Source organism: Somniosus microcephalus, chromosome 5 (genome assembly GCF_052327205.1).
Source record: "Somniosus microcephalus isolate GS21.2 chromosome 5, FLI_Smic_1.0, whole genome shotgun sequence".
Lineage (NCBI taxonomy): Eukaryota > Metazoa > Chordata > Chondrichthyes > Squaliformes > Somniosidae > Somniosus > Somniosus microcephalus.
This window is the reverse complement of record NC_140991.1, coordinates 300738547-300753133: the sequence shown is the minus strand read 5'-3', so window position 1 is coordinate 300753133 and position 14587 is coordinate 300738547. Positions and strand designations below refer to the sequence as shown.

The following is a 14587-nucleotide window of genomic DNA, read 5'->3' as shown; positions in this document are numbered from 1 at the left end:
TACGCGGCAGCCTCTGTGATTTTAAATCTCACGGAGGTACATTTACCGGAGTGGTGCCCCAAAGAAACAGAGCAGTTATGCCAGGCCCTATTAAAAGACATGTTCAAGAAGTTTTACGAGTTCGATTTTGCCCACGTGGACAAGACCGAACTCTACACCACACGCCGGGAATTTTTGGGTAACCCAGGGAGACAAAGAAGGGGTGTATGGAATGATGTTTTTACTGCGTTTAACACTGGGTCCTCTGTCATCAACAGCTTGGATGACACAAAGCTGCAGACCCAGATAAACGGTTTAAAAACACAGTTAAAAAGGATATTACTGGATGAGAACAAGGTAGTGGGCTCAGAGTTGCATGAGGACCAGGCCATGACGGTCCATTTAAAAGAGATTATAGCCGAGTTGGAAAAGCACGCAAAGACGGTAAATGCTCTCATAAGGGAGGACAGAAATGCTTCTGACCAAGCTGTGCAGAATGAGGTGTGCATGCTATACGGGGCGTGGTTACTGGGCGAGGGCCGCAGTAACCTGGAGGATTTAAAACAAGGTTTGGTCCCCTCCTGGATTAGCAACAAGCACCTCGCAGCCCTCCACCCTTTTGAGAACACATTGAGCCCGTGCCAACTCCGGCTAGCCTCCGAAGCCTATCCAGTCCCCGTGGATTGTGGGCGGTCCAACCACACAATCATGGGAGTAGTAGTTAAGATGCCGGTCATGGGTAGGACAGCCCGACCTGCCCCGATATACAGGGTTGAGAACATTGGAGTCATTCAGGGGGGTGCACACATTCGGTTCACAGCGGTCCCGGCTTACGTCATTAAGTGGGAGCACGCTATGACAGGTACTGACCTCTCAGGGTGCCGGAGCCGGGGAGCACACATAATCCTGTGTCCCCAGCACTTGAATGCCTTTTCAAGGCCGCAGTGTGGGTTCAGAGCTGCTGACGCGAAGCCTATAAATTGCACCATGGAGGCAATGGCACAAGGCCATGTTCCCCTGCAGGTAGCATATATAGGGGGTGGGACATACTGTGTCACCACCGGCGCGTCCCACTACCAGCACGGACAGCACAGCTGGTGCCCGGTTAGTGACAGCAGTTTCTGTTTTAAACCCAAGGCAGAAGTTCGAGTGGCCCAGGAGCGAATTCTCCCCATCCCTGAACCCTCCACTGTTCACCTCACTGTGAAGGGGAATTTTACGAACTTGCAGAAGTACGTAGCGCACTTTGGCTACAAAATTCCCCCTCTCCCTGAACATTTGACCAAAATTCTAAAAGCCGTTATAGTTTCACAGAAACATTTCTACACTCTCAAGCAGAAAACAGTAGAGATAGGGACTAAGATATTAGATATTGTGACTCCACCCTGGTGGAACCTTTTCAATAATATAGAGGTCCCTTCGTGGATCAGGCTGGCTTCTCACATTCTCGTGGTTTGCCAGTTCGGAATAGTGCTGTATGTAGTTTGCATCCAGTGTAAGGGAAAAGGTCGGTGGTCAGAATTCCGAAACCAGAGCTTTTGGAAAGAACATTATGTAAAGGTGGAGGAAGATACACCGGTTTAAGTTTTTTTTTCCTGTATTTCGATTGAAGAAGTGTTGTTTCTTTGTGTTTGTTATTTTCAATTAAAGGTTTTTCTGTTGTTGTTTTCTTTTGCAACGCGGTTTAATAAAGATATGTGTACCAAGTGGTGCAGGGGTGTAGGACCCCCTCCATGCTTGGATGTGTGTGTAAAGCCAGTAATTTTACTCTTTGTATGCTGATGTGCACTACATTTTCACGGAATGGGAAGTGCATGTGTCGTGGGTATATTAGACAGATAATTACAGGGGAAGGCTGACTATGGAGGGTCAGAAAAATTTTGCTCACCTTGGAAAAGTATGATACTTCAAGCAAGTTTTAGTATCACAGGGGGAATGTAAGATTTGCAAAATTTGTGCATTTCCCCAAAGGTTATTATCGATAAAAGGGACCCTGCGTTGACATTTCTTTTGAAATTAAAAAGGGTACCCAAGGTGCCTCGTGGCAGAAAGCCTACGGGTCTCCAAAATGGATTCTGCAGCCCAGGCAGTTTGAGGTAAATCGAAACTAAGGCTGCAGGTTTCCTGTGAAAAGAACTTTGTGTTTTGAGACCCAGACAAACTGTGAATTATGTATTAGGCCGAATTAGAGGCAGATCTAAATTCAATGAGGCCTACAGTTAAAGCCATCAAACAGTTTGCATGCATAATCGGAAACAGATTAAACACATCCATCGAGGCTGGACAAGCCCATCAAGGACATTCAGGACAATACGAGTCAATTATCGGGCCGATAGATGCAATTTCCGGCCATCTAAAACCCATCAGTATAGATTGCTACCATTATTTTAACTAGCCTGCCAAAAATAAAACAAAGAACTAACCTGATTTGGCGGGCAGATAAGGGTTTTTCGACGAAGGTATAATTGAAGGCCCCCAGGTAGCAATCGGGAGGGGTAGTGGTAAAAGAAGAAGAAGGGACTCCTGCTCTGCTGCTGTCGGTACTGCCGCTCCCTGGTTCTTCGGCCCCTCACCCTCGTGGGTGCTGCTCTTCCCCCGTCCCGCGCTTACCCCCTGGCCTTTGCCCGTGCCCTCTCCAACTCCATCTGGACTTGCCCCGACACCGGGTCGGGCGAACATGGGCAATTCAGGCCAGGCGAAGCGGGACGCGACGAGGGGAGGAGGAGGGAAGACCACCCGGGGAAGGCCAACTGAGGGTAGGCTTCGAATCATCGGGCCTTCAGCCTCAGCCGGCCTGCGACTATCTTCATGCAAACTCAAGCTGTCGGCGAAGAATCATCCCTGCAAGGTAAAGTACCCAAACAGAGACTGTAACTTTGGGGTACTCGAATCTGGACAATGCCCTTGCAGCACCCAGAGCCCACGTGATGATGGCAGGCTCCAGAGAGCACCAAGAGCGAACCCCGAACCCAACCACTGTTTTGAGTCTAACAAACCCTTTTGATTGGTGAGCATGAATTCTGACCCGCTGTCAATCATTTCAAATTCCACAACTGACCCACCTCCGACCCCGTCCTCTCAACGCCGGCAAAATTCCGGCAAACGATTCAGCCTTTGGGGTAGAGAATGCCAAAGATTCACAACTCTCTGAGTGAAGAAATTCCTCCTACTCTCAGTCTTAAATGGCCGACCCCTTATCCTGTGACTATGCCCCCTAGTTCTAGACACACCAGCCAGGGGAAACAACCTCTCAGCATCTACCCTCTCAATCTCCCTCAGAATCTAATGGCTGAGAAATTTGGGCCAGAGGCTTCCCGCAGGTGCAAGCCTCCGACCTGCACTTACCTAGCGTGCCGGCCGTTGAGCTGTGGGCCCGCGTGGGATTCCAATCCTGGGCCTGCTCCAACTGTTGGCGCGCAGTGCTTGCGTATCCCAGGGGCGCAGTTAGTTCGAAGCATCCCCTGGGATCACGTGGGCCATGGAGAGCCAATTGTAGCAGGGAATCTGTATTCATAGATTTGACAGGAAGAGCTGTCAAATCTATGAATACAATTCAGCCCCAAAACATAACTAAAACTTCAAATAAATTGTTTTTTAAAATCACATTTTTAAAATAACTATAAATGACATAAAATAACTATTTTAAACATTAACTTAAATTTTTGAAAAAATTAATTACTGTTTCTAACGGGGCTAAAAATAAACTTACCTTTCTTTAAAGTATTTAAAAATAATAAACCTGTGGAAAAAATGTTTTAATTTTACTTAATTCACCACTTACCTTGTTAAAAGCAGGCCTTGCGCCTGCTTTTTAGAAGCGTAGCTCCCGGAGACTTACCCTCCCGGAGAAACCTGTAAAAAAAACGCAAGTTCCAGGCGCACGCGTTCCACCGGTGAACCCCTTCCTTCAGGGGAGCGGAAATTCCGGTTTCCCACGTATGCGCAGTGCATGCCCGAAACTGGCACTTTCGTTGGGCCTACGCGTGAGTACCCAGCGCCTACTCACCCGTGGGGACCCGGATATGTTTCAATGAGATCACCTCTCATTCTGCTAAACTCCAGAGAGTACAGGCCCAATCTACTCCCTCTCTCCTCATAGGACAACCCTCTCATCCCAGGATTCAAAGACTTTGTAATGATTCGGTGTTATTTACTTTTGTGTCATCTATCGCTTATCATTTTGTCAACTAGTTTTATATTACCTATACTGCAAACATGCCTTTTCACGATCGTACGTGTGCGGATTTGACACTAGATTAAGTTGATCGTATTTAATACCATTGTCCGCCAAACCGATCCCTGACTGGTTTATTGTTAAGTAATTAAGTCCTTTTTTTAAGAGCAGTTAATTATTTGCTGATTTCACGCGGGTTGTTACAGTTTTTATATATAGCCTAAGAAACTGTCTTCTAATCATCTATGATCTGCGATAATACCTCTGCACCAAAATTAAATATATTACATTGATTTATTTTTTTACTAAATAGCAGTAATGGCCATCGCAACTTCTATTCATATTTGCTTTTTTTAATGTTTACATTGCAGTTTCAAATAATGTCCCTTATAAAACATTTCCATTGTGAAAACGGCTTTGCGTGGGTTGTAAATATTGAACAATCTCCAGACTTCAGAGAGAGTTACATAAAACATTTCACACGATTTTAATGGAATAAAGATCATATAGCATTGTACTTGTGTGAGTGACCCGATCTCTTTCATTCTGTGCTGTGAATTCTTTTTCAATGTATCGTTTTGAACGCAGATCTGCGACCAGAATGTATTTAAATTGCAACTCACATGGTGGATTTTGATTCTAATGTATAATTTATCAGCAACAACAAAAAAAATGGGACAACGGTTTGTCAGGATTATTCCAGTGTGTACGTGCATTACCACAACACCACTGCATTGCTCAAAGCTGAACAGTGCCCGGGAACCAATTCTCCCTTATATGTGTGGGCCACTCTCTACTCGCCTGTTTCAGAAGTTAAGAGAAATGTCACAATCCCGTAAAGTGGTTCAAATGTCACTCCACACACACGCACACACAGGCACGAACCCAAGGTCCGATTGGGACACTACATGTATTTGCAGTAACGTGGAAATCCTGCGCTCAATAAATGTGAAAGTTAATTTCTCCTGCAGAGTCAGAACAATATATATATATTATATATGCCATTCGGTTAAATCTAAATTTAAATCGTCAAGAAAATGTATTTAATGATTTCGTTACACGATCTGACAAAATGAATGCTGTCATTTTCTTTTAAAGGAAGATGTCAGCTCTCCTTATTTTGTGAATGAATTTTAAAACGAATCCCTAGGGAATGAATGACGCTGCGGCTTTAAGACAGTTGTTGGCAGGTGAAGGCTGGTTGGCGGCTGAAATGTCCTGGGACCGTATTACCCCGGGGGAGAGGGGAGGGGAGGGGAGGGGGTGGTTACAGAGGGGGGCAGGGGTTCAGAGCAAAGGCGCCCCAGCCTTGAAATTAAACATGCTCCTCTGGCTTAGAGGTGCCCTGTGTTGGAGTGCGAGGGCGGGCTCTTGTAGAGGTTGCGCGGACGGGTTCCCCTCGATCTCTGATTATTATTCTGTCCAGCGGTTTGTCAGGGCATGTTCACGAAGAGATTCCAATTGACGTCAGGGCGGAGGAGAGGCTCCACTTTGATCAAACCGCACCGGCTGACGTCATTCATTTCAATAGTAATCCCACCGAGAGTTGAATTATTTACCAGGGCTTCATATAAAAAAAAATAACACAACCCAATCCTCAGTCTCCCTTTCTCCAGTGCGGATCCATCGACAGCTTCGCTTTGCTTTTGCACGTTGCTGCTTGCGACTGTGATTCTCCCCCCGGTTGAAGAGTTGACGATACAGCTGACGACTACAGGGGAAGAGCTGGGCAGACAGGTTAATTTGCATTTAATGTTTTACATCTAGGTCAACACGTGTCCCTTCCCCCCTCCATTCCCGAGCACACTACACATTGAAACTGTATTTTAGAATCTAAACGAACACTTTAGCAATTATCAGTGGTTTTGCGGATTAATTTTGGATCTTACATGATTTATGAGAGATTTATTAATCCCCAGAGAGAAACCAGCGCAGAAGTGTCTTCTTGTTCCTGTAATTAGTGAAGTAAAAAACTGTTTGGTAACTTGTGAAATGGGTCATTCTTCAATAACAACGGGCTGATTATTTCTCTTTATTTTTGACTGAGAAGTAACATTACTCCAGTAAAAGGCGGACTCCGCCCCAGAGTCAATAAAACAAAGACACCAGGAATAGTAGCAAGTCTGCGTTTTAGGTTTAGGACTATGTTTGAACATCGTTTAAACATCACAATAAACAGTGTTGGGAAGTTAAGACTTTGAGCAGATCAAAAAGAATCGAAAGTGTGTGTGTGTGTGTGTAAATGTTTGCCCTCGTTTGCCCCAACCCGATTTAGGAAGGGATAGCGGGTGTATCTACAGTCGAGAGCACAGATTGTTGCAAACTGCTCGCTCGCCCATTAACGAAAGCTTCACAATCACCAAGCGTTGCTTAGAATCATGGTAGAATGAATCTCTCCCCCACTTTCCCCTTTACATTGCCCCTTCCCAGATGCCTCCAATAACCTTCACTCCATTGAGTTTTCAGTTTCAAATCTCAGAGGGGGGCAACTCCTTGTGTGTGTATCCACCCCCCCCCCTCTCTCTCTCCTCCCGTGAGAGTTTCAACGAGTGGCAGAGGGCGGGCGAGGGAGGGAGGGGGGGATGCTTTATAATCTCCACATTAGCGCATAGATCTGAATAATACAGAGCCTCTGATGACTAAGAAACTGCGCGTCTTCTTTGCGCTTCCCCAGTCGGATTCAGTAAGTGTAACCCATACGTCAGGAGTGTGCGTGGCCTGCGAGCCTTCCCCCTCCCCCTTTCCCTCTCACTCAGGCAGGACTGAACCATTCCAGCCCCAGCTCCGCTGTGCCATGACTTGAAGCGCTAACTTGTTGGCAATGTGCGATGTCCGGCCTTTCCCCACATTTTCGCAGATAACCATTTGAAACGCGTTCAGTCTCCAATGGTTCTACTCAATGTAGGATGGGACTTACGTTGAACGGAGCGTACCTTGTACTTATTCTTGCTGTACAGCTCGGTGAGTATAAAAAAAAATCATCATAATCGATGCATTCATTTTTATGCAGCAATTGCAACCTTTGGTCGGTGTGGTGGTCAGCATTGACCCTGGCCGCGAGTGTATGTACAGTTCAGTGCAGCATGTAGTGTGCATGCTGTCTGGTTCTTGTTTCGCACTGAAACCATGATTTTAGGTAAGATGGGGGCTGTCGGAAGTGTGCGGTCAGATTAGTCTCAAACCAAAATAACAACAGAAAATGCTGGAAAAACTCAGCAGGCCAGGCAACAACCGTGGAGAGAAATTAGAGTCAACGTTTCGGGTCAAAATCCTTTATCAAGACCCTTTATTTAGTCTCAAACCACTTCATTTACCGGCGGTGCACGATTCTGATACAGAGACCAGAAAAACCAGCACTCGTTCGTTCATCGTTTTATATTTTAACTTTCTTGGGGGGGGGGGGGGGGGGAGAAAGGCGATTCTGTTAGTGATAATGCGACGGTGTCATCGTGTTTCCGTCCCGATAAAGGGGGAGGAAAATCAGACGTGGATCGAAATTTAAATCTGATGTTCAGCTCCTCTCTTCCCCCCCCCCCCCTCTCGTGTGATGTTGCACGACCAACGAGTGCAAATGTAACGACAAGAATCTGTCAACGTCTTGGGCGAAGGGGACGCTGATGAAATAGAGTAACACTCGAGTTTAGAACCCCCCCCCCCCTCCCCCAAAGGAATAAGAGCAAAGCATTGCCAAGGGACTGGAACCCAGGTCCCCGGCTGAGACATCCAGCCACATTTAACTTGCACCAACCCCCCTCTGATCTTGGCAATGCCTCCCACAACTAGAGGGTCTGGAGTCCACATCTCCCATTAGTTAGAGTCGGTTTGGAGGATATTTATTAACGGTTATTTTGAGATTTGCCTGTGCAATGTTATGTCAAAAATATATCCATCGATTCTTATCACGCCCCAAAATAGCAGGGATTCAAAACATAATCATTGATTCGGTTTTTTTTGTATTAGCACTGGGATTACGGTCACTGAAATATATCCCAAATATTAAAACGCCATTGGATTAATTTATCGATGTTTTCACTGTGATTTAAATAGAAAGAAATGGTAGCCCCCCCTGAACACATCAAAAATTCATTAATGATACTATGATGGGGAACTGAGGCTTTTGTCAATAATCCAGGAATCGGCTCCATCCAGCACCATACCAAAAATGATGTCCACGATCTAGGGAAAGAAATTGACACCGAGAGAAAATTGCACCGCTTCCGTTAATGAAAATCGGAGCTGGCCAGAATAATAAATGAAAATGTGTTGAAAATTCAGGGCGATCTTCATTTGTTGGAGGAGAAAAGGATTAACGTTAAATTTAAAGGTTGAGAATTTGAGAGCTGGTATCGTAAATAATTTGCCGCGAGCATGTAGGAAATATCCTCCCTTTGTAAGTATTTGTCTGATTTTTAAAAATAGCCTCTGTCACTTCACTATCACAGAGGTCCAGCGGCGTGTTTGACTTTTCCCAGTACAGCACTCATCTTTATTTTATTTGGTCCGGGTAATGGATCTAGTGCATCTTTTTTTTTAGAGAAAGGTGGTTGATAATCACTTCGTCGTTTTAATTCACTTTAATAAGCACTGTATTCATATTTTGCCCATTAAAATACAATGTTAAAAAGTGTTTGTTTACGCATTAAGCTATGGGTGTATTATGAATTACAGATTGGCTCCCGTTACGAATGTATTTATTGTAATATTCCTAGCGAATTTAGACGGGAGAGTATTTTGTTTCTTTTATTAATATTGTTTATTTCCTACATTTATTGATATTTTTCCGTTGAACAATTCGCTAGCACAATTTGTTGGATGACACCATTTAAATATAAAGGTAATAATGTTGAGTCCAAATCCTTAAATATTTACCCCAAGCCCAATTGAATCGCTGATGGGCGCTAACCCGTTTACTAAGACACATTTTCAGAATGCCCTAGACCTTTAGATGTAGCTGAGAGTGGGTATTAAGGGGAAACGAGGGCACAGCCCACCTACATATAAAAAGCACCATATAGATTGAGGGGCAGAACTGATTCTAGCTTCGTGCAGTGTCTGCGGCCCTCTCCCGAATCTGCGTCTTTAAGCAAGTAGCATTGACAAAGCTAAGCTGTCACCAGCTGAATATTAGCCAAGATATTGCAGCACCATATGCTGCTGGTTTTACTCTGTTAGGCTCCCTCTTGTCAGTGAGGCCCACTTGGTCAGGATCCATAGCGTGATCAATTAGGCCAACACGATTCTAATTCCCCAACACTTAGGGCAAGATTGATAGGGATAAATAACATGTACACGGTTCCGCTAGCAAACTCCAGCCACTCGCCTATAAATCTAATTGAATTTTTAGAATAAAATCAATCGAGTGTGCTCTGACCACCCAAGCAAAAAGAGGCCAACAAGCAGAAGTGGACAGCCGCGGTTGTTTTCTTTTTTTAAAAGTGTACATGATTCCGTGAATTATCCGCACAGTATTCGAAGCTTTCCAAGTTATAACCCCGGGCAACATAGGAAAGTTGTGAAAACCCAGTCATCCACGCAGTAAAACACCTCGTCCAGCCGAGCGCTTTGCAGATCAGATCTGAAGCTGTATTTGTGTTAAACAGGAGACAGAGACTGGCAGCTTACAATCAACACCCAGGCAGCCACACATCCCAGAGACAAAATGCGCTCAGACTGCCGGTTATTTCACTCCATCCTTCGAAATAAGTTGCCAATTCTAAACGTTAGAAGAAGGATTTTTACCTGAAAGTGAAAGCCAGGAGGCTGCAGCTTTGTGCAGCTCACAAGTGGGGAGGAGAGGGGGATGCAATCTGGCACAGTGCAAGGTTACCGAAGGGTTTCAACTACAGATAGTTTAAAATTAATCTTTAAATACACCGGGTGTGTTGTTTTTTCTAAAACTTATAGAGTAGCTCCCATCAATGTCTAACCGAGTAGCAGAGGAAGGGGAATAGAGCAGGCTTCTGGTAAAAGAAACACCAGGGTTTTTTATATATAGACCTAGACAGATGAACATCATCGGCTACAACACCTAAAATGAAGACGATTTATTCTGACTGTCGCCTAGTTTTTAACTCCCGTGGTTGTCTTATATTTTTATGATAATAACATTCTATTATTATTAATGACATTGTACTATCACTATTTTAATTCTCGTCGCTTTGCAGCATATCTGTTCCATACTGTGCAGGCGGCTGGGAAGTGCGATGGAGTATTTAAAGGTTTTTCGGATTGTTTGCTGAAGCTGGGAGACAACGTGCAAAGTTACCAGCAAGACATGGACGACAAGCAGAATATTAAAACCATCTGCTCGTAAGTATGGAGCTGTGACAACCCAACTCGCACACTGCCACGTGGACACATCGCACGCAGACAGGAAAATTGCGTGTGCACTCACGCTCATTCACTGCCTGGCTCACGCATCCTTACACGGCTCCCCCCACACACACACACGGCCTCCCACACCGACCTGGTCACCACAAACATCCCCCTCCCAGCGCCCCCTCCCAACAACTCCTCTTCACACATGTTGCTGGTATATGCTTTCAACATCTGCACACGCAAGTATACACATCCATATATAGGCAAGACAAGCAATACCAGCTAATAATTGTGCTTACAACGGTGGGTATGGACACATTCTAGTTTGCAAACTTATAAATGTTTGGATGCATTTGCACATATTCCCCAGCTATATGTATATATATATAATATATATAAATCCACGCCTATAAGCCACATTATACAATTCACCGCACCAAGCCATGGGTTTTAAAATGTTATACCAGTATATACCTAGGTGTATATGGCTATAGATATATAGGAACATAGGAACAGGAGGAGGCCATTCAGCCCCTCGAGCCTGTCCCGCCATTCAATGAGATCATGGCTGATCTGTGACCTAACTCCATGTACCTGCCTTTGGCCCATATCCCTTAATACCTTTGGTTAACATAAATCTATCAATCTCTGATTTAAAATTTACAATTGATTTAGCATCAATTGCCGTTTGCGGTAGAGAGTTCCAAACTTCTACCACCCTTTGTGTGTAGAAGTGTTTCCTAATTTTGTTCCTGAAAGGTCTGGCTCTCAGTTAGATTTAGATACACGAGCACAGGCGTATTTACCTGCGCCCTGCTTGTGTGCAGAAATGTCCCACAGTGAGTGTCTTGTTATCGGGGTTACACGATGATTCTTATCTGTCGTGTGTTTCGACCGCTTCTTTGCTCTATGTAAGTCACATGCATGCAAATATGCCTATGTACATAGACTATATGAAAGACAGGCAGCAGCGAGTACTTATAGGCTGTACGTTATCATATGACAGAAGAAACGTGAATGTGAATGAAGAACTACGCAAACCTTATTTGAAAAGTACTGTCGTGTCTACTTAACATTTTACATTACAATTGTCTTCTTCCTCATTGATAAATATGCTCCGATTGTGTTCTATAACGGTGACTTGAATGGATATTAAATTAACTTTCACTGAGAACCTTTTTTGGTAGTAAGTGCAATCCTCCTTTGCCCCCTTTTCAATACCCTATGGTATACTATATTGTTATAATGGAGCTAATGGCTACCTCACGAACGATCCAGAGACACACGGGGGGAAACTAGCGCAATGTAATAGACTAATTATAAACTATTGGAAATATTTCCGTATATGAAGCCGAAGTGCTGAAATATTCGCTGAAAAATACAGCAAACGATTACTGCTTTCAGCTTTCATTATGTGCTTTCCCTTCCAAACAATACTCCACCCAGACCCGTACAGAATAGCCCGAATATATTTAGAATCCAGCAGAACTGTGCTTGCTGCATTTGTGGTGTGATAAGTATTTAAATAACTGTGCCAATACTGGATTCAAATTGAGAATTTTTTTATTCGGTATTTTGATCCCCGCCTTGCTTAATGTAGCTGTTTTATGCCTCTGTTCTGTAGAGAGGGAGAGCAAGGGGAGATCAGAAATGATTCAGTTCTCCTCTGGGACATATAATTACAGCAGAAATACTACAGAAAGGAACACAGTCACTCGCCCTGGCATCTCAATGTCTCATTATTTATTACACATGTATAAAACATGGGCTGTTCTTGCCATTTTAGAATATTCATAAAATAAGGTCTGCTATTGCAAACGCTCGACACAATCCGAAAGCCATTGTCATTTACGTTTTATATTATTTTAAATATCAACTTCGATTTAAATCTATACAAAGAAAAAAATTACAATCGCTACAAAAATGATGTAGTCGTATCTATTAATGAACAATGTATATAATATTTACTGGAGTTGATGTGTGTGTGCGTGTGTTTTAGCCGATTTCCCAAAGATAGATAATGTTCTACTTAAACAGCCCTCAAACGTGCAGCCACTTTCAGCCCAATAAAGATTAATGCAGCTTAGGTGCTACACAGTAAAAAGGCATGCAATCACAACACCTGGATTTGTTCAAGAAAATGCACATCTGAGAAAATGCAATAATGTAAATCATGTCACTGTAGTAACGATTAAAAAGCAACTTGATCACCAAACGATTTGAAAAGGGGAGGGGGGTGAAAGCAGCAAGAATGCAGAAGCAAATTATTGGGCCATTGAATGCGTGAGCCAGATTTGAACGCTTATGGGCGCTCGTGTTATTTATGTGTCGCAAGATGCCTGCCGTTTTATGCATTTTAAAAACATTTTATTTTTGAATTCATCTAGATACTGGAACGATTTTCACGCATGCGCCACCACCGCCATCGCAGACTGTCAAGATGGAGCAACCGATGTTTGGGAAAAACTCAAAGAAGATTCCAAAAATCTGGATTTCGAAGGCAGTTTGTTTGATCTGTGCGAAAGGAATAACTCTGCAGACGCAATAATTCCCCAGCGTTTCACCTTGGTCGTTTTAACATTGTCCGCCTTACTGACCTGGATTATACTCTAAGGAAACTACACAAAAAAGCATTTAACACACACCCACCCCCCACACACACCCAAACACACGCACACACGCACACACTGTGTGGATTTTTTGCAATCATTTCAGAATTACTGGACCTTTCGATTCATCCGTGACCCAGAAGACATTTGCTAGGATTGGAAATATCTCCCTTTATCCCCACCCCCTCCCCCCTGCCCCACTCTTTGATCTACACAAAGGCGGTTTCGTGTTATTTGCCAAAATGTTTAACAGAGCAGCAACCGGCGGCGTCCATCCTAAACAGACTGCGCCTGAAACTACACACAGAGAACCATCTCCACAAGATGCAAACTAGAACCCCAGTGTTCGGTTCAAAACTCAGGAACGGCCCTCGGGCCACACGCGAAATATTGGGGGTCCTTCCGAGGAAGAGAGAGAGAGAGAGAGAGAACGAGAGAAAGAAAAGCAAAAACGCTGTCCACTCTTTTGTGTGTGATTCCTGGTGAATAATTTAACACCTTCGTTCTGTTCTTACTGCCACCATCCAGTGCGTATTCAAGTCTTAGAGCTTTGATCATTTCACAACTCTCATTAATGTGACAAGAAAACTATGGTGACGACCCCGTCCAAAAAAAACCCTCCCTTCTTCGGAGAATCTCTGCTTTGTTTCGTATCGTAAAGATATATTGTCATCCTCACAAGCTTTCTTTTTTTTGGTTTAATTTCTTTATTTTAAATATATATAAATATATTATTAATATATATATATGCTGACTTATTTTTGGATGTTGTGTAGCCGAATAGAACGGTATGAGAACCAATCATTATTTTAGAAAATAACACAGATTACCCTCAACACAAACCGGCAAAAAAAAAACATAAATATAGCTACATATCCAGAAATTAAAAAAATATATATAAGTTTTTGTGTTTGAGATGACAGTGTCGCTTGTTGTTGGAGCGAAGATTTAGACGGCAACTATATAAAATGGTATAACATGTTACTAACCTGCTAGAATATGGTTATACAGCTGCTGTTGTACGATTTGTATTAAAATTATGACTTAAAATATCTAAATCCCAGGCTCTGCTTGTCATGCTTCTAGGATCAGTCGGAATGTTTCATAATTAATAAGGCAGGATGCTCAAATGGTACCCAGGCTGCAATCGATCCGAGACAGGAGTCGCTCTAAGGTTTCCCATTTTCTAGCAGAGTGATAGTTTTAAAAAGAGAGAGAGGGAAATAACGGGAGCATGGGTGTGGGGGGGGGGGGGGGGGGGGGATAGTGCCGGAGCGCCTAAGAGAGGAACCAGTTTAGATGTAATATATAAGGAGAAAGGTCAATAGATGATTTATTAGACACGATCTCTCTAGTATAGAGCCACTGGTTCCGCACTTCAGATGAATTCATTCAAAGCTCACTGGTAGGCGTTTGTTTAAAAAGGCGACCAGATTCGATGCTGTACCACTAATGGAATATTTTCTGCGGAGCGTGCCGTTGAGAATGTAATGTGTGAGCAACGCGA

General features: G+C 43.6%; 1 protein-coding gene across 1 annotated transcript; it reads left to right on the top strand.

Moving 5' to 3' along the window:
- The first annotated feature begins 6774 nt into the window (after positions 1-6774).
- nrn1a (neuritin 1a) lies at positions 6775-14138 on the top strand. The gene is made up of 3 exons (XM_085989242.1): positions 6775-7114; positions 10318-10462; positions 12859-14138. Exons 1-3 carry the CDS (start codon positions 7060-7062, stop codon positions 13082-13084), a joined length of 426 nt encoding a protein of 141 aa, XP_085845368.1. The 5' UTR covers positions 6775-7059; the 3' UTR covers positions 13085-14138.
- Positions 14139-14587: the final 449 nt, after the last annotated feature.